Here is a 23,380-nt window from a genome sequence, read left to right on the forward strand (position 1 = left end):
AACCATTTGCTTTTAAATACCATTTTCTATCTAACATAGTACCTTAGATTAACACAATAATAAAATAATTTTAATATATATATATATATATATATATATATATATATATATATATATATATATATATATATATATATATATATTTTTTTTTTTAATCTACAAGCTTTTACATCAAAGCATTGACTCTCATGTCTGAGGTACCATGGACATTATTGGTGAGCAGTCGGCTGGTGCGCAGTGGCAGAGCTCTGATGAAGCTGATGCCTGTCCTCTCTGATATACTGACATCCAGAGAGAGGTTCTGCACTGGCTGGCCAGGGCGCAGACCCAGAGTGAGTTCATAGTGACCAAGTCGGCGTGACAACAGCTCCTCATAAGACAGGGAGAAGGACACACGAGCCCCAGGAGGTACACTGACCGCTACACGGAACTTCTCGATCTCCCGTTCCCTTCAAAATACAACAGAAACTGTTTAGGTTTGAGTTCTTCATTTGTCCATGTGTCATGGTTTTAGTGATACTCTTTTCATAGTAAGCTCTATAGTTCAACCCATCTGCAACTGCACAGCTGATCTGTATGATAAAACTTTAGGGATTGTATACACTGTAAAAATGGGGTTCATCATTATGTTATGACAACATCAGTCAACTCTAACAATTTAATTCCTCATAAAGTCATTTCTTCTTGATTTTATAAATTTTATTGTTTTTATTTATTTATTTTTACATTGTATATTTCAGCAAATCCATTTAAAAAAAAAAAGTTGTTTGTTGGCCCAAACCTAAAAATGTGGTCTATTCCAGTTAAAACTGTTAATCGTCAAAACGCCCCAACACAATGTGTTGTATCTTGTACACTGGCAAAAACAGCCTGCATTATTCCCATCTTGTGTGCCTGCAGTGAGAATCTTCTTATTTCAGAATCGCATTAAAACAGCCTTGCATTGCCGTCTTCTGGAGGAGAAGGACAGCAGGCTAATTTGTATCTCAAGCTGTAGAGAAACGGCAACCCTATCTCATGAGAAGTCGCGCAAATTCGTATAAGGTGGCTAAATCGTATGAAATCGTACATGTTCGTTCATATAAATTTGTACAAATTTTAGACGTGCAAATACCTGGATGTGCAAACATTTGGAAGTAAGCTAAAGTTTGCATTTATTTGTGAACAAAAATATAAGTGGAAAATAGCAGTCTTGCTTTGCCCTTTGTTTTTGTTTTGAATGTCTTTAACTACTATGTACTTAAGTATTCGATACAATGTACTCATTATGCACATATGTGTTGTTGCATTGTACTTACACTTAAAGTACCTGCATTTAATTACATCTCTAGTTACAATGTTAACCTTACCCCTAATCCTAAACCTACCTGTATCAAAATAAACACTGAAATTAGATGACCGGATTTTTTCCAATTTGTCTGGTAAATTTTATAATTCTCTGGAGACGTTGGATGGCACCAAAATTTCTTAGTAGAATCTCTGAAACGGATGTATGTACACTGTAATACTACCAAAAGACAAAAGCAAGTTTCAGTAGAGAAAGTATTAAATATTTTTTGGACTGACTTTGTGGCAACAAGTCCTGCTGTTTTCCCCTGCTTCTTAGCATTGTCATAGATCTTCCTTGCAGCAGTTCTCCTCTTCACCTCTGCCACATACACCTTACCATTGGAAGTACTAGGGAGACATTGGGAAAAATAGAAAAATCAGTAAGTGAAGTTTAGGATCATCTTATTCAGTCATTTTCAACTGGTTTTGCTAGGACTTAGATTTCACATAAGACTGTGAAGAAGTGGTGACCCAATATTGTACCAAAATTGTTTATGCAAAATGAAACAAAAATGTCCGTAAATTTTTTTATATTACTATGTCCAACAATTTGCAAAATTATTAACATCACATTGGTTGCATAGTACAATTGACATTGAATGCATAAACAACAAGAGTGTCATTTACCAGCTTAACACATGAAACAAACACTGAGCTAAATACTTTAATTGTATGAGCAATATTATAATTTATTTGATTATTTTCTCCCCTTTTCTCCCCAATCCGGAATGCCCAATTCCCAATGTAAATCTAAGTCCTCATGGTGGCGTAGTGTCCCGCCTCAATCCGGGTGACGGAGGACGAATCTCAGTTGCCTCTGCGTCTGAGACTGTCAATCCGCACATCTTATCAAGTGGCTTGTTGAGTGCGTTACTGTGGAGATAGTAGCACGTGTGGAGGCCCACGCTATTCTCCACGGCATCCACACACAACTCACCACGCGCCCCACCGAAAGCAAGAACCACACATTATAGCGACTACGAGGAGGTTACCCCATGTGACTGTACCCTCCCTAGCAACCGGGTCAATATGTTTGCTTAGGAGACCTGGCTGGATCCACTCAGCACGCCCTGGATTCGAACTCGCGACTCCAGGGGCCGGATGCACCAGCTATACGTGAGTTACAACTTAGCCTAGTTGTGGCATAAATGGGCACTAAGTCACAATTTACACACTACTAAATATTTGAGAATTGCACCATTAAACTTAGGTAGGACATAACCCTACGTATAAACTAAATATTTACGGAAGCCTCCGACCAGGAGTAACGGATGGAATTAAAAAGCAGACTTTTATTTTATGACATCAATGAACTCATGTTTTGGTTGACAGGCTTCAGTCCTTTCGACATACATTATGATGTTGACATTTAAACTTGTTTACATTTACGAGAAAGAAAAAAAACTTACTTTTAAGCGGCTCTTCAGCATGAAACCGATCTAACAGTGCAGTTTTCAGGGTGCATCGCCCGGTGTCATGTTTCAACACATTCAAAATATATATAGGATATTAAAATGAATAAATGTCTGTTTTTCCAGCCTGTTGTATTAGTATTTATTTATCACCCCTCATTTATTTTAGATACCAGTTCCTATATATTGTTATTTACACAGGGCAAATATACTATTTATCAAATGTACTTTTATTACGGATCATATTTTAATGGGGATATAATTTATTACAGCTGACAGTTACATGAGCAAACAAGCTTTGAACATCAACCGTAACAAGATAAAACAGAACTTCACGGCTTTTTAACAGTTCTGTGTACAAATTTGAAGGCTGTTTATTGGATCAGTACAGGTAAACGTCATATTTTGCGACTACTAGTTAAGTCTTGCCTTAAGAACAGGTGGTGCCACCAAATTAAGCACTGACTTAGTTACAAACTAACTAGTAGTTACTAAGCCCTTAGTGTGAACTTTATGTCCCAACTTACGTAAGACCTTACGCACAGCTGGTGCAACCCTACCCCAGGGGTGGTAGTCAGCGTCAATACTCGCTGAGCTACCCAGGCCCTCATATGAGCCATATTATTAAGTGAATTTGTGTAAAAAAAAAAAAACCCATAGGATTAGTAGGACTGGATGGATAGCTTTTTACATCAACAAGAAAATATGTAGAAAGAGTTTTCTCACCCCTTTTAAAAGCCGATGCTATCGTGATTATGCACGGTTATATTCTTATTTGATTTTTATTATTTGCATTTAGCATTTTTTCCCCCTGCTGCCCTATCATAAAAGACCTATGACCCACCTGTTGAGAATCACTGGTCTAGTTCACACATTTGTGGTATGGTGATGGTTGATGGCAAAAACACTCCATATTTGGGGAAAAATGTCTTTCTCACTGGTTTACACATCATATTAACAACACAAAACAGGCAAAGGCAATGAAAGAGAGGTGAGAAAATAGGTAATTTCCCTCAAAAACTCATGCAATCACACCAATTCATATTCCCTCACTTCTTATTACAAGAGCATTTCCTGCATAAACACTTAAGAGTTCACCCACATGAAGCTATCCATACTTTCTTTGTGTCTCTATATGAGAGGCATGCAGAGAAAATGCTAAAATAAGGTTAGCCCCTTTAACCAAATATATTTAAATAAAAATCAACAAGAACCAACCAAAATAAACCGGCAGCCTTGAAAAAGAGCTTGTTTGAAAAAGAGCAGGGTGAATGGACAGTTTAAAGCACAGTGGAAAATCAGGCGCCTGTATGTAAGTGTGGCAATAAGAGGTCTGGATTCGCTGTGCATGTGACACTGAGAACACAGAGCTCTCAGTCACAGTCTAACAAGTGCTACTGCACAAAATAAATAAATAAATAAAATAAAACATTGTTGTCACAGCCATTAAAAAGGAAAGAGACTGGCATACCATGTGTTTGACTGTGTATGTGTGTACGTAAGAGTGTGATTCTTTGAGGTTGTGTACAGTGGCCCCTAAAAGTATTTGGACACTTACATTACATTTAAAAAAGTAGAAAAGTTTGTTAGGTTTCAAATGATAAAACAATATATAGATTTTTAAAAATGTAGACAAATGTATTTTGTGATGAACTACACTTGTGGTTACTCTGCTAAGACATCTGTGTGAACTTGAGGAGAAGAGACGTCATGGTTACTTGTGTAACCTCCATTCCCTGATGGAGGGAACGAGACGTTGTGTCGATGTAGTGACACCAGGGGTCACTCTTGGGAGCCCGAGACACCTCTGGTCTTTGATAAAAGGCCAATGAAAATTGGCGCGTGGTATTTGCATGCTACTCCCCCAAACATATGGGTATAAAAGGAGCTGGTATGCAACCACTCATTCAGGTTTTATGCTGAGGAGCCGATATAAGGTCCGGCCATTTCAGCGGGTAGTTCAGCATTGTGGCAGCAGGGACACAACGTCTCATTCCCTCCATCAGGGAACGGAGGTTACACAAGTAACCATGACGTTCCCTATCTGTCACTCACTCGATGTTGTGTCGATGTAGTGACACTAGGGATCCCTATACGAAACGCCACAATTGGCTGAACTGTGTTATGTGAACTGGCAGTGTGTGGTGGGCAGACTACTGTGTGCCTCATAGTCAGCACACCAGGTCGACATGTAACCTCCCCCAACATAGTTATGAGTGTCGAATGGCCCTTTTGGGACAAGTTGACTACCCAAAAGATAGAGACAGGCTTAACCCAGTTGTGGCCTCTTTTCCCCTTCTCTTTTTCCACTCCCTAAAAAAGAAAGGGGATTATCCGACTGGGCCGCCAGGTCTAGTCGGGGGGGTGTCTCTCCCAAGGGGAAGACACAGTGGAGACCACACCTCGCCCAAAGAGGGGGGGGGGGGATATTTATGTGGAGAGTCTTCAAGGTAGATCCTGCCCAATGGGGCAGGAGTTACTACAAACATGGAAACGAATTAGCGGAAGAAATATATCGCATGGGGTTAGCCTTACAGGGAACCGCCACATGCAGAGCACCTACCCCAGAACAGGACTCTTAGTTAGCGCGTGTACTGGGCCAGCAGCGAATCTCTCCGAAAACTCGACTGCCACAGGGCTCGGAGGAAGTCAACCAGGGAACAAACTTGTGAACACTACTGGGAATTAATGGCACACATCTTCAGCTCAAAAGGAGGTGGAAGGCACTATGTGCAAGCGATACACCCGGCCGGCTATCCCGGGCTTATCTGCTTGTATTGCATGCTACTACCTGGGATGAAACTGGTTCCACCCAGAGGTTGTAGAACCTTGCAAAGGTGTTGGGTGTTGCCCAGCCTGCTGCTCTGCAAATGTCTGTTGGAGAGGCACCCCTGGCCAGGGCCCAGGAGGCTGTTACACCCCTGGTAGAATGGGCTCATAGCCCTACCAGTGCTGCTGACTCCAGAGGAGGAGACGGTGGGCAAGTTGTGACATACAACGAGAGCGCAGACCGTCTTGGCGGTTGACATATGCTACCGTTGCCATGTTGTCTGTCCGAACTAACAAGTGCTTGCCCTGGATCAATGGCTGGAACCTCCGCAGGGCGAGCAGAATTGCCAACAACTCGAGGCAGTTGATGTGCCAATGCAGTCGCGGACCCGTCCAGAGGCTGGCGGCTGCGTGCCCTTTGCAAACAGCACCCCAGCCCGTTTTGGAGGCGTCATGACCACGACGCACCTGGAGACCAGTTCTAAAGGAACACCTGCCCGTAGAAACGAGAGGTCGGTCCAAGGGCTGAAAAGATGGTGACAGACCGGCGTGATGGCCACGCGATGTGTCCCGTGGCACCATGCCCATCTCAGGACTCGAGTCTGGAGCCAGTGCTGAAGCAGCCTCATTTGCATCAACCCAAGCGGGGTGGCCACCGCCGAGGACACCATATGCCCCAGGAGCCTCTGAAAAGTGGAACTGCTGTTTTCTGTTTGAACGCCTTCAAACAGGCCAGCACCGACTGGGCGCGCTTGTTCGTAAGGTGCGCCATCAAGGAGACTGAGTCCAACTCCAAACCGAGAAAAGAGATGCTCTGAACCGGGTGGGGCTTGCTCTTTTCCAAGATGACCCGAAGCCCTAGTCGGCTGAGGTGTGAGAGCACCAGGTCCCTGTGTGCGCACAACATGTCTCGAGAGTGAGTTAGGATTAGCCAGTCGTCGAGATAGTTGAGAATGCGAAATGTCCACCTCCCTTAACGGGGCAAGGGCAGCCTCTGCAATCTTCGTAAAGACGCGAGGAGACAGGGACAGGCCGAAAGAGAGGACTTTGTACTGATACGCCTGACTCGGCGGTGGGCAATCGTCCCCAAAGGGGGAAGCCCAGCTGAGGCTTCTGCATCTGACTGGACAAGCTTGCTCTCCGATGCTGCGCTCGAGAGCTCATCATCTTTGCGGGCTCCGAACAAGAAGCCAGACTCGCCGTGAGACGAGCCAGCGAACTCATCCGGAAGCCCGATTGGGGCAGACGAGCGTGCTGGGGAATGGGAGGTCCCAGCGGAGACGATCCCATTGGGGTCCCCAAATCGCCCCCAGTGCTAGCCGCGCTGGCCTCATACCAGAAGGTAGAAGGACTTTCTTACGAAAGCAAGCCGCGACCGCAACGTTGCCATGGTCATGTTCTCGCAGTGAGAACATGAACCATCCACAAATGCTGCCTCCATGTGGGGTCGCGCCCAGACACGAAAGACAGCGATCATGACCATCCAAAGTTGAGAGATAACGACCGCAACCAGGAATAACACACAATCGGAAAGGCATCTTTAAAAAGACGTGTCTTTTTTTTTGGGGGGGGGGGGGGGGGGATTTTTCCCCTTTTTCTCCCAATTTGGAATGCCCAATTCCCAATGCGCTCTAAGTCCTGGTGGTCGCATAGTGATTCGCCTCAGTCCGGGTGGCGGAGGACGAATCCCAGTTGCCTCCGCATCTGAGACAGTCAACCCGCACATCTTATCACGTGGCTTGTTGAGCGCGTTGCCACGGAGACATAGCGCATGTGGAGGCTTCACGCCATCCACCGCGGCATCCGCGCTCAATTCACCATGCGCCCCACCGAGAACAAACCACATTATAGCGACCACGAGGAGGTTACCCCATGTAACTCTACCCTCCCTAGCAACCGGGCCAATTTGGTTGCTTAGGAGACCTGGCTGGAGTCACTCAGCATGCCCTGGGATTCGAACTAGCGAACTCCAGGGGTGGTAGCCAGCGTATTTTACCACTGAGCTACCCAGGCCCAAAAAGATGCTTCTTTAAAAAGATGTTCCATGTGTGCCGCTCTTTTAGAGAAATATATACTCTTTTAGAGGAGGAAAAGCTCTTTCAGAAAATATACTCTCTTGTTTTTTTGCCGAAGCGCCCAGGGGCGTTCTCTGCAGTGCACCAGTGCAGAGGAGGGAGAAGCCACTGAAATAAGCCATCAGATCCAGAGGTGAATGAACATTAATGAACATTATGCCACAACTAGGCTAAGTTGTAACATTAATCAATGAGCATGGCCGTTCGGCTCTGAAGAGAAAATCTGAATGAGTGGTTGCATACCAGCTCCTTTTATACCCGTATGTCCAGGGGAGTGGCATGCAAATACCACTCGCCAATTTTCATTGGCCTTTTATCAAAGACCAGAGGTGTCTCGGGCTCCCAAGAGTGACCTCTAGTGTCACAACATCGACCAGTTGCTTAAAGGAATAGTTCACTCAAAAAATGAACATTTGCTGATAATTTACTTACCCTCAGGCCATCCAAGATGTATCTGAGTTTCTTTCTTCATCAAAACAGAATTTAAGATTTTTAGGATTTCATTTCAGGCCTCCTCCTTTAAACAATGCAAGTGAATGTACTCCATTTTTTGACAGTCCAAAATGCATATTTAGGGTGCATCAAAATAATCCACATGACTCCAGTCGACAAATAAAGTTCTTCTGAACCCAAACGATTGATTATTTTTTAGAAACAAAACAATACTTATATACTTTTTAACTACAAATGTTCGCTTCCGTACATTCAGTGATGCGCGCTCATGAGAGGGACGACGTAATCTCGTTGGTAAGGTCACGCGTCATGTGCAGGAGGAGGCAGGAAGTGCAAAATGGAGTACATTCACTTGCATTGTTTAAAGGAGGAGGCCTGAAATGAAATCCTAAAAATCTTAAATTCTGTTTTGATGAAGAAAGAAACTCAGATACATCTTGGATGGCCTGAGGGTAAGTTATCAACAAAATTTCATTTTTGGGTGAACTATTCTTTTAACCCTTTAAGCTCTGATTTTACGATACCTATTTTATGTTGGTCAAGATTGTAGTTATTAATATTTTGATGATAATTTTCCGGCGGGACTGATCGGATGCATAGACCATTAGATAATCCACACGAAGCACAATGTGCACAATGAGGCATCTTGCAATCTGGCTGAAAACACATTAGCTTTCCTGGATCAGATGATGTAATTGGAAATAATGTAGCGTCATGGAACGCTAAACCAATCGGATTGGGTTCAGATTGGTGCAAAAATCATCCATATTTGGGCAGAAAGGCATGTGATTGATTACTGTTACATATGGCCACCAGAAGATGGTGTCAAGTACATGAGACAGACTCGATGCAGGCTGATTGAGTCAAATGGCGTTCATTCTGTGAAATCTCATCACTAAAATCATATCTGCATTCTATGCATGTGTAATTCATTCTTACATACAATTATTATGTTTCATTTGTTTAGAGAGGCTTTTGGACACTTGGAGATGTTTTTGTACACAGAATATTTAATGTCAAATCAGAAAAATCAGAAAAAAAAAATATGTAATTAAAAAAGTTTTTTTGTGATTATTTTCTTAGTTTCTTAGTCTTAGAGTCTCAGAATTTATAATAATCTACAGTATAATCATTAAATAATTTAAAAAAAAAATCTTTACTATGATACCAAACACTTGACCCTCCTTGTTTGTTTTGTCAAGTTATAAGCCTATAATTTTAGGTATGCCATTGAAACAGGGAATCTTTAAAAACACCTTCAGAGCATAAAGGGTTAAAAGTCATTGCAAAAACGGATTGGAAAAGTTATGTTGTTTCTGAAAAAAAAAAAAAAACTAGCACCATCCCCCCCCCCCCCACTTGGTTTAGTATTTTGTTATATGAAATGGAATTCAAACATTATAAAGAGTGATTTAATAGTTTGAAAGTGTCCAAATTATTTTGGGGCTGTTGTTCATTAAATTTACATTGAAACTTAAAGCCTTGCTTTGTCGATGGATACATGTGAGCATTCTACATGCATGTGAATGTGTGTAAATGTGTGAGTGTGTATACCTTGGACATGTGCCTCGGTAAACTCTGCTGGGTAAAAGGGAGGGTGAACAGAGCCAGTTCCCGTCATTTTCTCTATTAGCTCTCTGACTTTTCTTGACAAAGCCTGCTATTCATCTGCCCTGAAAGGTCTTTACTTTTGACCTATGTCCGCTTCCAAATCCAGCCCCTGTGTGCTTTATCAAGCCACTATGGAGCCTTATTTGTGGGAATTTATTTATATTTAGCTTTCATTTTTGTAAAAGAGGCTTTCAGAACTTTACTCTTATGAACATGTCTAATTTCTTCAATAGATCTCTCATAGAGGTTTTATTACTAAGTCTTTTTCTGTCAGTTTGTTTTAATACTTGCCACTACTTGTTAAACGTATGGTTAACCTGTCTTAAAATTTTGCAATAAAAGGATATGATAGCTCAGAGTGAGAGTTATTTTACTTAATTAGTTCTGGAAATCATATTTCAGCATCAAATTTTTTTTACCTCTTTGATCACAAAGCATTTCTTTCCACGTGAATGAATCATTACTACAATTACAACCCTGCTGTGTCTATTCAGGGGAAACTACAAGCCTATGCCAAACAATAAAACTGATTTTTTTATTTGAAAATGTTCATCACTGACAAAAATGACAAAAACAACAGAAACTGTGGTGTAACTTCGAACTCACATGGTAAAGTTTGAGATAAATGCAGCAGGGGACAAATCCACCTCAAATGCAGCCTCCTTATTGATGTGGAGCTGGTTCCACACTGTGCTCTCCACTGTGGTTAAAGCATAGTGAGACACTACTGCACAGCGCACATGGTAATCTGTCACCTTCAGCTAAGGGGCATAAAAAACACCAAAAGTATTTTAAAGAGTGACAACCATCAATAGTGCATTACAGTACCAAGTGACTAAAACACCAACATGCTTTGATAGTTATAGAAGGGTAGTATCTTCTCAAACATCTGATACATGTGGATTCAAAACTTAATATGATCATATGAAACCACTTGTTTGATTAGCACTCTACTGTTGATTTGACAGCTCAATTCAGACCACATTGGTCTGGCAATAGAAAAGCTAGTTCAATTCAAGAGATTGAACACTCTCTTGGCATACAACAGCTTAGAGATGGATGAAGCTATTTGCTTACTGTAATAATGTGTTTAAAATGAAGTGACATAAGCAGAGAAGAACATACACTGATGAGCCAAAACATTATGACCACCTGCCAAATATGCTGTTGGTCCTCTGTGTTTCGCCAAAACTGGGCCGACCCGCTGAGGCATGGATTCTAAAAGAACTCTGAAGGTGTCCTGTGGTATCTGTCACATTAGCAACAGATCCTTCAAGTCCTGTAAGTTGTGAGGTGGAGCCACCGTGGGTTGGACTTGTTGGTCCAGTACATCCCACAGATGCTCAATTGGATTGAGATCTGTGGAATTTGATGGCCAGGGCAACACCTTGAACTCTTCACCATGTTCCTCAAACCATTCTCGAACAATGTGTGCAGTGTGGCAGAGCGCATTTTCTTACTGAAAGAGGCCATTGCCATTATTGCCATGAAGGGGTGTACCTAGTCTGCAACGATGTTTAGGTAGGTGGAACGTGTCAAATTGACGTCCACATGAATGGCCGGACCCAGGGTTTCCCAGCAAAACATTGCCAAGAGCATCACACTCCTTCCACCGGCTTGCCATCTTCCCATAGTGCATCCTGGTGCCATCACTTCCACAGGTAAATACGGCCGTCCATGTGATGTAAAAGAAAAAGGGACTCATTAGACCAGGCGATTATCTTCCACTGCTCTAAGGTCCAGTTCTGATGCTTGCGTGCCCATTGTAGGTGCTATTGACGGTGGACAGGGGTCATCATGGGCTCTGTGACCGGTCTGCGGCTATGTAGCCCCATACGCAGCAGGGTACGATGCATTGTGTGTTGTGACACATTCCCCCCTTAACTATCATTAAAATTTTCGGTGACTTGTGCCACAGTAGACCTTCTGTCGGTTTGGACCAGACAGGATAGCCTTCATTACCCTCAGGCATCGATGAGCCTTGGACGCCCAACACCCTGTTGCCGGAATGTGGTTTTTCCCTCCTTGAACCACTGTCGGCAGGTACTTGCCACTGCTGACCGGGAGCACCCCACAAGCCTTGCCGTTTCAGAGATGCTCTGACCCAGTTGTCTGGCCATAACAATTTGGCCCTTGTCAAAGTAACTCTTTACTCCTGCCCATTTCTCCTGCATTCATGTTGACTATGAGAACTGACTGTTCGCTTACCATCTAATCTACCCAGACCTTGACATGTGGCTTCGTTAGGAGATGATCAAAGTTATTCGCTTCACCTGTGAGTGGTCATAAAGTTTTGGCTCATCTGTGTATTTAAGTTGAGATCAATACATCTCTGGACAATGAAAACTATTGTTCTCAAAATGTTAACAAAATGTTCATTAGATATCAGTGTAATGCCTCTGTTTTGTTAGTGTTTGCACCCAGAATATCAACAGGGATTACTTACACTTACAATTTCACAGAAGTGAACATTTTATTGATATCCTTTGGATTGTATTGTTCTGGTTGTATTGCTGCTTACTTATGCAAACATTCTCAAATAAACATTCATAAGGCATCAAAAACTTAGAGCTGGGGCTCTACATCTCTGATTGTATTAAACACTGAATATATACTGTAGTTAAAATGATAAAGGACCATGGATATTCAAAGTCTAGGACACTATTTTTTGCTTTATGGAATTTCAACATAAAACAGAATAAAACAAAAGAACAGCAGTGCTGGCATTTATCACAATGTTTACAATTTAATAAAGTTAAGACTGTCATACTTACTGCTGGTTTTGCTGTTGTGGTCTGACGTCTTAATCTCTGAAAAATACAAAATAAAATCTAGTGAGGCTGTTAGTACAGCTGTTTTCTTGAAATCTCTTGAACAGATTATAGGAGGTTCCACACATTCTTATGCTACATTATAAAGACAGAACAAAAAAAGTCTATGTTCTTATTCATTTGTGCCATTCACCCGTAACTATTCATATAAACTTAGTAAACTTGATTACAATTCCAACCACAAAATTGCCTCTAAGGACCAAGAGGTAAGTGTAGAAATAATTTTAAAAATCTCAGTTCCTTCTAAGATGCCAGTGTGTGTAACCAGATGCCAGTGGTTTGGTCTTGATGTCATATTGAAATAGACTGAATCAAAGTCATTCACGAAAGGGAAATGGAACTAAATGTCAGTACTGTACACAGGGCCACTGGAGGGTTTCAGATGTATATTTAACACACAATTCATTGCTGTGTCAATACATTACCACATCTCCTGGAGATTTCTGTAAACACAAACAGAAAGCTATATATGGGAAAGAAACTGTGCACATCTTCCATGACTTTCCAGTATAGGCCTACACTCTTTAACTGATGCCTAGCCTTATTCACCACATTTTGTGAGATAGATAAATCAACAGTTGATACATAAACATGACAAATTAAGTGTTGTTAAATTCAAGCAGATGCTCAAGATGTTATCAAACTTCTCTCAAAGGTAACCCCTTCATGATATTTCTTTTCTTTCTATGTGTCCTAATTTCAACCAATTTTAAAAATACAAAAGGAATTCAATTTGAAAATTTGCACAGGATTCCTGCTGGAATTCCTGTCATAATTTGGAACCAATCTTAAGGGATTCTAGAGGAAACTTTCGTTTAAAGAAATATTCCAGGTTCAATATAAGTTAAACTCAATCAACAGCATCTGTGGCATAATGCTGATTACAACAAAAATGTATTTAGACTCGTCCCTCCTTTCCTTTTTTTTTTCCTCCCCCTTTTCTCCCCAATTTGGAATGCCCAATTCTCAATGCACTCTAAGTCCTCGTGGTGGCATAGTGACTCGCCTCAATCCGGGTGGCAGAGGATGAATCTCAGTTGCCTCCACGTAGGAGACCATCAATCTGCGCATCTTATCACGTGGCTTGTTGAGCGTGTTACCGCGGAGACATAGGGCATGTGGAGGCTTCACGCTATTCTCCGTGGCATCCTCGCACAACTCACCACGGGCCCCACTGAGAGTGAGAACCACATTTATAACGACCATGAGGAGGTTACCCCATGTGACGCTACCCTTCCTAGTAACCGGGCCAATTTGGTTGCTTAGGAGACCTGGCTGGAGTCACTCAGCATACCCTGGATTCGAACTTGCGACTCCAGGTGTGGTAGTCAGCGTCTTTACTGGCTGAGCTACCCCAGGCCCCTGTCCCTCTTTTCCTTAAAAAACAAAAAACAAAAATTGAGGCACTTACAATTGAAGTGAATGGGGCCAATTTTTGCAGGGGTTAAAGGGAGAAATGTGAAGCTTATTGTTTTATAAAATCACTTACATTAATTCTTCTGTTAAAACTCATGTATTATTTGAGCTGTAAAGTTGTTTAAATCGTTACAGGGTTTAAGGTGTTACATCATCATTACAACAAAGTTGTACAACTGGATTTAACTTTACACAGAAAAGGTTAGTAAGTGATTTTAACACACTAAATTCATGAATCAGTGAGTATTTTAATGTTTACGGATTGGCCCCCATTCACTTCCATTTTAAGTGTCTCACTGGAACCCAGATTTCTGCTTTTTTAAAGAAACGGTAGGACGAGTCGAAATAAAGTTTTGTGGTAATCAACATCATGCCACAAATGCCGTCGAGTGAGCTTAACTTGCATTGAACCTGGAAGGCTGACATTATTTCAATATAATATAGAAGGGTAAGATATATTACACAACTCTCCTTCTCAATAGTGCGTTTTGTGCGCAATTACGTGATAAGGCGCACAGTGTTTCTGTAGCGCAAAATGTTCTGAAGAGCTAATTTTTTTTTAGTGGAAATGTCACTGAACAAACATAAACATAACACCAATGACTCCACTGTTACAGTGGAAGAATATTAATAATTGCCTAGAAAACTTACCTGGAGAAGGACTCTTTCCGCGTCAAGCTGAGCACATCCAAAAAGAACAATAATAAGAAGGATAAAAACAACTGCATTAACACTAAAATCCATTTTACGTGTACTGCCACAGAACATCACACTCAGTTTGTATGAGACTTAGAAAGCGAAATCCACTGATTTGCTCCAAAGGCAAGTGCGTAAATTCTTCCACGGACTTCACATTTTACGGCACAAAGTTATTTATAAAAGGGGTAACATTACCCCCTCCCTTCCAATGAGATGCTTAAAATGATACTGAAGCCAAGATAACGCCATGAGAGAGATAGCTGCTCGTTTACACTGAAGAAATAACTTGGTTATAATAAACACACAAAACAAGACCTTCATTTATTGGTTTCTCAAGTTCAAGGTTAGCTCTTTTCACGTGTACACAGTCTACTGGAAATTTCGCGAAGTCTCGCCACGGTTTTGGGGGGCATGAAAGACCACAAAACATTAACCCATGAATGCCTAAACTTCTGCAGGATTTTTTATTATTATTATTACTATTTATTTTTTATATTTTGCAGTGCAACCAGTGACTTTATTTATTTGACTGCATTATTTTAACTGCCTCAAAATCACCTTATTGGATGGAAAATGTTATTTTAGGAATTTCAGTTAGGCTGGAGAAAATTTTGACTCACAGATAGAAAATGCATTGAGATAAAGCCCTGAGCTCAACTCATGTGTGATATGGTGATGTCTGTACTGTATGTCTAATACACTGTATATTTATTTGTTTGGTTGGTTGGTTGCTGTCCATGGTACTTGTGACTGAATGGACTTCTTGACACTGTCCTGAATTCATTATTCTCCACCTCTTTGTTTTCAATATTAAAATGATGGAGTAAAATGCATCCACATGCATACAGTGGTGATCTTGGAGGTTACACTCTGTCACATAGGAATAGGGTAATATTAACACTTTTACTCTTTAATTGTGCAATATCCATTTCAACTTATGACATCATGTTAACACAATTTTTAAAAAGTGTATAGCAGCAAAGCACTAAAAACCAAGACACTTTGAACAACTATCACTGGAAATCATAATAACCTTGATGTTATTAACACTCTAAATTATTACTCTCATTATATAATGTAATCTCATCTGTTTATTGTAAATCTAATATATCTGTTGGTAAAAGGAATATTCCGGGTTCAATACAAGTTAAGCTCAATCAACAGTGTTTGTGGCATAATATTGATGTTCACAAAAATTCCTCCTTTTCTTTAAAAAAAAAAGAAAAGGAAAACACAGAGGTTACAGTGAGGCACTTACAATGGAAGTGAATGGGGACAATTTTTAGAGGGTTTAAAAGCAGAAAAGTGAAGCTTAAAATGTTATAAAAGCACTTAAATTCATTCTTCTGTAAAAACCCATGTATTATTTGAGCTGTAGAGATTTTTAAATCATTGTTTTTGCAGGATTACAGGGTTTACGGTGTTACGCTGTCATGCAAAGTAGTTGTAATATAAGATATAACTTTACACAGAAAAGGTAAGCAATTTTATCACACTAAAATCATGTTATCACGCATATTGTTTACGTCTTGTGGCAATACTTTTGAAACCGTGAATATTTTAATGTTCACAGTTTGGGCTCATTCACTTCCATTGTAAATGCCTCACTGTTACCCAGATTTTTGCTTTTTTTAAAGAAAAGGAAGGACTTTATTGAGGTAATCAAAATTATGCCACAAATGCTACTGGTTGATCTTAACTTGTATTTAACCCTGAATATATCTTTAATTAGGCCAAAATGCCAAATTTGGGCAGTAGTTTCTGCATTTAATGGCTTCACTTTGATAATTTCACTGAATGATCTTCTTTCATTCAGATTAGAGATGCTCAGGAACTGTCCGGAGCACTTCCTCTGGCTTTCTTGTGATATTTACATTCTAGAATGCATGTAAGAAATCCCAGTTAAATTTCTTACACTCATCAATGTTTAAAAATCATCATTCCAGAAGGTTTCATGTTCCATGGCTTACTGCAGGTTTGTCTCTGAGAGTGTTCACCACTTTGATGTTTAAATAGAAGGACTCCACTTTGCATCCTGTAAAGAGAACATAAAGTAATAAAAACACCTCACAGTATTTTCTGTTCCAAAAATGTGACCTTAAACCAGAGCTATGCCGACTCACCATAAGCCAATGGAGTGAGTTTGAGAATAGTATGTAAAGGACACTTTAAAAATGGAAGATCATCTGTGGAGAGATAAGAGATCTATATTTTGCAAAAGTGTGTTAAAGTCAGTAACAGACTACAGCAGTGGCTGAATGCTTTTGTTTTAGACCTGCATTTTTGTCCAGGAAGTAGGCCAATAGACAACGCATGACTGCCTCGTGGCAGATAACTAGCACATTCTCCTGCCTCTCAAGCTCCATTATGACCGGCTCCAGACGGTGCACCAGGTCTTCATAAGACTGTAGAATACAGAAAAAAGGGCATATCTGTTAATCTTGTACTATACTAATATTATCAATTGTGTAGTCATTACTCTGCAAATGTATCTAATGCAGCATACTGTATGTATACTGTAAAAAGTGGTAACCGTTCTACTTTATTTAACCCATAAAAATTACTTTTGTTGGTGTAACCTAGTTTGTTATAGATAAATTTATTCAGATTGCATAACACTTTTTTGAATTTAATAAAAACAGTGAATTTAGATGTTACGACATCAAGCACATTTTTTAGATTACCCCAGGTTTTTTTTTTTTTACTAACTTTTTGTGGTTATTTAAATTTTTTAAATATGAAATTAAGTATATAGAAACATACAATGATGAATGAAAATAAATATACATGTAAAAATTGTGAATTCTAAATGATAAAATATAAACTCTCATATGGTATTGCGTCTTCACACCATATATGGAGGCAGTACAGAGCCTCCTCCCAGCTTTAAACATGAAGTATATAACTTTTTTATGTCAAAATACATTCTACTATCCCAGTTTATTGTTCATTGACAACTATAAGTAAGCCATTCGTGGGTTTACCTCCCCAAAAGTACAAGTAGGTATAGCTGCAGGCTGGAGACCTCCAAATGGGGGCACAATCTCCAAAAGAGGGCGGGGTTACTCCAAAAGGGGTTTGTGCCAGCTCCAAAAGGGTTAAGATTAGGGAAAGGATTAGGTTTGGGGCTCCCTATAACTTTAATGGCGATTTGGAGCTCACGCCCCTTTTTGGAGCTATGCCTGCAGCTATACCCTTCTTAGAGCTGCAAGGGCCCATGACAGATGGGCTCAAACCAGGAAGTAGTGCTGCGACCAAAGGCTATTGCAGACTGTTGGAATGATGATGGCACCAGGTTGTTTACCGGCTTGCAGTCATAGCCATCATGACTTATCCATCTTATCTGTTTTAACTCTAGTTTCTATCTTTATTATCGGCTTTATTTCTCGCACAGTTTGCTCTGTTCTGGTCTATGATCGTTTGGCTATTTTAAATTTTCGAACGGAGGTAACTGACTGTTTGATATGCAATCCCAGTGTCAACTGGCATCTCCCTTCCCATGCTGTGCCAGTCACGCTAACGCAAGTCTGCCACCTGCCTGGGTGTTTGTGCTTGTGGAGGAAACGCTGAAGGAAGCGTTAAAAGCGGGCTGGATGCTTAGTGAAGTCGAAGAAGTCTTGGAGGATTACTTTCTCCTGCTCTGTGGCCTCAGAGCTGGATGGTGTTGAAGTGCTGCCGATTTTGAAGGGTTCATATCTGGTGCCTGTATTTCCATTTTCCTCTGGATCAGGGTGGCGACCAACACGGACCGTGGATTCGAAGTGGCGGCCTGAAGACCGCGGTGCTAACTTAAAAAATCGACGTTCCCTGGGTAGTGGTAGGTTGGGAAATACATATGGTACTTCTCAACTTTCGTCTGACTCTATCTCAGTGACAATGGCTCTGATCAATGCAAGATTTCTCTCCAACAAATCCTTTATTCTGAACGATCTTTTTCTCTCTCATGAATTGGATTTTCTATTTATTACGGAGACTTGGCTCAGCAACGGCGACATGGCTCCTCTTTCTGAACTTTCACCTCCTGACTGCAGCTACTTTAGCTCCCCTAGGGCAGTCGGTAGGGGTGGGAGCCTTGCAGTTATTTTTAAAAACAAGTTTAAATGCATGCTTCCGTCTACTGAGGCGTTTTGTACATTTGAAGTTCAGTTATGTGCTCTCATCTACAGACCTCCGTCATATCACAAAGATTTTATAAATGAGTTCTCTGACTTTTTATCTGCTATTATTCCTTGCTCAGATAACATTTTAATTTTGGGGGATTATAATATTTAAGTGTGTTGTCCTTCGAGACCCCTGGTCAAAGAGTTTGTTAATTTATTAGATTCATTTGGTTTATGTCAGAGTGTTGCTGGCCCTACACATATATGTGGTCATACCCTTGATCTGGTTTTATATTTTGGTTTTTCCATTAGCAATGTGCAAATTGCTGACACTGTGTTCTCAGACCATAAGACTGTTATTTTTAACCCTGTTTTTTCATGCAATGATCAGGCTAATGATGGCCATGTTGCTGTTGCATCTCGTTTTATCTCTCCCTCTACCGCTAGTAGTTTTTCAGCTGCTTTTAATGTTTCTCCACTGAAATCACTGCTGGAGTCTCCATTTTCTGGTATGGGGCCTGAGGAGTTGGTCTCCCAGTTCAACTCGTCATGTTCTGGCATCTTAAACATTGTGGCTCGTTAAAAATTAGGAAGAAAAAAGTAAAGGCTCAGCCCTGGTTGAATAGTAATACCTGTGCTCTTAGGCAGGAGTGCAGGAGAGCTGAGCGAAAGTGGCTCAAAGATAAATTACAAGTTTCCTATGAGATTTTGAGAGACTGTTTGAATAAATTTCAAAGAGCAGTTAAATTTTCAGTTAAAAATATATATATTAAAAATTTCTAATATAATTTCAAAGAACTGTCATAATTCTAAAGTTCTTTTTTCTATCATTACATCATTTCTTCATCCAGTTGCCCTTACCTCCATCTCCCCTTCGGTGGACACATGTGAGCAGTTTTTAACAATTTTTACTGTAAAAATTGCAGGTATACGCTCATGGATTTTACCTGTTAGTAATAATCCTGTTACCTATTCTGTTCCGCAAAATCTGTTGACCTGTTTTGTACCTGTGTCCCTGTCTCAACTCAAACACATAATTGCACATATGAAGCCTACTGGTTCTTCGTGTGATGTTATTCCATCCGCTTTGTTTAAGGAGGTGGTGGACTCAATTGGTCCAAGCGTGTTATCGATTGTCAACAGTAGCCTGACCTCTGGTATTGTTCCCAGCTGCTTCAAGCATATTGTTATTCAGCCTCTTCTTAAGAAAGCAAATCTTGATTCGTCTGACATGAACAGCTTTTGACCTATATCAAAACTTTCCTTTATGTCAAAAATATTAGAGAAGATGGTGCTTGCACAATTAAATGATTTTTTAGCTAGCATTAATTTGCTAGATAAATTTCAGTCAGGTTTCAAAGAAAATAGTACAGAGTCGGCTCTGTTGAGAGTTTTAAATTATATTTTATTAGGTGTGGATTCTGGTAGTCCTGTTGCTCTTCTGCTGCTGGATCTTAGTGCCGTTTCGATACGGTCGATCATGACATTCTCATCGATCACCTAAGAGACCAGGCTGGTATTCAGGGGTCAGCCTTGGACTGGGTCTCTTCATATCTTATGTGTAGAACAATTTCAGTCTGTTTAGAGAACTGTTTTTCATCAGCTGTTCCTTTAACATGTGGGGTTCCTCAGGGCTCCATATTGGGACCTGTTTTATTCTCCCTTTACATGCTTCTATTAGGAAAGATCTTTGATAAGCATGGCATACACTACCATCTGTATGCTGATGACTCTCAACTTTCCTTTCCTATTAAACATGGGAAGCAATCCTCTTTTGAGTCTCTGTATAAATGCATGGCTGATGTGAAGTGTTGGTTGGCAAACAACTTTCTCCAATTAAACGAGGATAAGTCAGAGTTGATTCTATTTGGTCAAAGGGGATGTGGGGTAAATTTAGATGCAACTTGTCATTGCTTCCAGGGAAAAATCTTTCCTATGTGAAAAACCTGGGTGTTATTTTTGACACTGAGCTCAAGTTTGATAGGCAAATAAATGCTGTTGTTAAAAATAGCTTTTTCCATCTTAGATCTATAGCAAAGTAGAAGTCCATCCTCTCTTTTGATGATTTGGAGAAGGTTGTGCATGCCTTTGTGTCTTCTCGTGTGGACTATTGTAATTCTTTGTATCTGGGTGTGAGTCAGGCCTCTCTCTCTCTCGCCTGCAGCTGGTCCAGAATTCAGCTGCTAGGCTTTTAACTGGAACCAGGAAAAGAGACCACATTACCCCAGTATTGATTTCCCTACATTGGTTACCGATCCAATACAGAATCCAGTACAAAGTGTTGCTATATGTATTTAAGGCTCTCCATGGTTTAACACCAGAGTACATCTCTGATTTAATAAGTTTGCATCAACCTTCAAGGTCTCTCCTTTCTGGTGATCAGATGTGTCTTTCGGTTCCTTGATCTCGCCTTAAAACTCAAGGTGATAGAGCTTTTGCGGTGGCAGCCCCTAGACTTCGGAACGAGCTTCCGTTGGCCATGAAATAATCTCCATCTCTAGTGTCTTTCCAGGGGTCCTTAAAAAACTATTTTTTTCCCCTAGCTTTTAATTAATTGCATTATAAATTGTACTATGTCAATTTCTCTTATCCTGTCTTTGTCAGTTTTAAATGCTTGTTGTATTCTTAAGCTGTATGTATGTGATTTTAGTTTTTGTAACTCCATGTACAGCACTTTGGTACTCAGTGCGGTTTTTGAAAGTGCTCTATAAATAAAATTGAGTTGAGTTGAGTTGAGAGGTCTGCACAGGCCTTAAAATGAAAACCCGACCAGTACCCGAGACCATGTGGCCTGACCCTACCCGGCCCAAATGATACTGTCACATTATAAGCCCGAACCCAAAATTGTTCACTATCTTTATGTGTTCTTCTCCTAGCAAGTACTGTTGCAACAGGCTATATTTTATGTAAGCGTATAGGCAACATTCGTAACAGTATTTAAACAGTAAACATACAGTTTTAACAAGGCATGACAGCCCCTCAGTACACTAGAGCAGAACAGAAAAAAAGCATTACCATTTAAACTTTGCTTGGTGCAGAACAATCTGAAATAATATGAAATAGGGTGACCATATGTCCTCTTTTTCCCGGACATGTCCTCTTTTTCGGACCTTAAAAAAGCATCCGGCCGGGATTTCTAAATTCGGCTTTAGTTGCATTATGATGTGCATCTGGTCTAATACTTCATTGTGTGTGCGTACATATTTGCATTGCTTTAACCCCTCTTTGTAAGTCTTGCCTTCTCGCACACCAACTGGTCGATTATAAGAGGCTTGCAGCAACTATTGGCCAAATTCCTGCCTGTCAATCTCTCCGCGAACGCGCGAAGCGCTGTTGTGTTCGGCGTCAAACAGTTGCTTGACAGTAGCAGCAAATGACAGCTGAGTGGAAACAATGCCCAAACGAAAGTGCAAATTTACAGAAGATTTGCACAAAAAATTCTCATGCTTTCATACAGAGCGAGATCCGTGGGAAGCAGAATGTATGACATGTAAAGCTGGCACTTATGAGTCAGTTGCTAATAAAGGTACAAGTGATTTAGAAGCACACATTAGCTCTGCGAAGCATAAAGGGTCAGCAAAAGGTGAAAGTTCATCAGATAAATTAACGGACTACTTTTTGCAACCAGGTAAAATAGTTATCACATTGCTTCATTTTCCATGGCCATTCAAAATAATAGTAATAGTAAATGAAGGTACACTCGTGGCATCAAATATTTATTTTAGTACATGGACATTCAAAAGAATGTTGGAAATTTTTATTTATTTATATATATTTATGTTATGCTAATAGAGTGTCTTTTTCACTGTATTAAAGTTTGCATTCATAGTAACACTGTTTTGAACCCTATTATTCCACCCCACCCCAATCCCCCCACTTGGCAAAAAAAAAAAAAAAGGTGTCCTCTTTTTGGAAAACCAGAATATGGTCACCCTATATGAAACAATGCAACAGTCCCCTCTTTACAGCCTGAACTTGTTCAGAACGCTGAATCTTGTGACACCTGCACTAAAAACAATCTAGACGCAGCACAAAGAATGAAACAGAGTGCAGGTGTCTCGACATGCTTTTTCTTTATAACTTGACACAGTGTTTAAACAGTGTCAGTCCTGCGCGAGACACTGAAGAAACAGCGAGACACGGAGCAACAGTCAAATACATTAGTTCAGCATGTGTTTACATAGGAAAACAATGGGAAAACAGAACAGATGCGGCAAAAAAACATTTGGAGTGAACAGTCCCTAACTCCGTTCACGCGAGTGAGAGCACGTGCACGAAACAAGTTCGGTAGGCCTGTTTATTTTTTCATTAATTACAAACCCGAACCCGAAATCCTACTTGAAAAACTGACCTGCACCCGGCCCGAAACCTGTCGGGTTCTTGGGTCCCATCGTCGGGCCCAGGGCGGGTTGCAGACCTCTAACCCTTCTCCAAAAGTACAAACACTGAGCCTCCCAGGCACTATCAAAACATTGATGTTTACATTTTGAGTGACCTGCTCTGCTCCACCCATCCGTTTCTAGCTCAACCTATAGCGTGAGTTTGGGGCTTGGCTACTTGTAGTAACCTGTTCAGCAGGGTGATCAAGAACATCCATAGCAGACGTGTACAGAGGAAAAGAACATTAGCTTCGCCAACAGATGTTAAAGATAAAATTCGAAGATTGCTAAAAGACACAGAGACAG

The 23,380-nt window shown here is 40.6% G+C and overlaps 1 protein-coding gene across 4 annotated transcripts in view; it reads right to left on the reverse strand.

The window, feature by feature from the left end:
- Positions 1–16,986, reverse strand: part of LOC127419594 (inter-alpha-trypsin inhibitor heavy chain H6-like) — a 37,453-nt gene extending 20,467 nt beyond the window's left edge. For 3 of the 4 annotated variants that reach the window (XM_051661111.1, XM_051661110.1, XM_051661109.1), the window contains exons 1-5: positions 14,548–14,903; positions 12,424–12,459; positions 10,256–10,410; positions 1,567–1,677; positions 202–449 (exon numbers count right to left, since the gene is read on the reverse strand). In XM_051661111.1, coding sequence (XP_051517071.1) covers positions 202–449; positions 1,567–1,677; positions 10,256–10,410; positions 12,424–12,459; positions 14,548–14,664 — 667 coding nt within the window. In that variant the 5' untranslated portion in view covers positions 14,665–14,903. Of the gene's footprint in view, positions 1–201; positions 450–1,566; positions 1,678–10,255; positions 10,411–12,423; positions 12,460–14,547; positions 14,904–16,510; positions 16,631–16,718; positions 16,801–16,870 lie in introns of those variants that run through there. The other variant, XM_051661112.1, reaches the window with a different exon arrangement.
- Between the last annotated feature and the right edge of the window lie 6,394 nt (positions 16,987–23,380).

This window comes from Myxocyprinus asiaticus, chromosome 29 (genome assembly GCF_019703515.2).
Source record: "Myxocyprinus asiaticus isolate MX2 ecotype Aquarium Trade chromosome 29, UBuf_Myxa_2, whole genome shotgun sequence".
NCBI classification, from domain to species: domain Eukaryota; kingdom Metazoa; phylum Chordata; class Actinopteri; order Cypriniformes; family Catostomidae; genus Myxocyprinus; species Myxocyprinus asiaticus.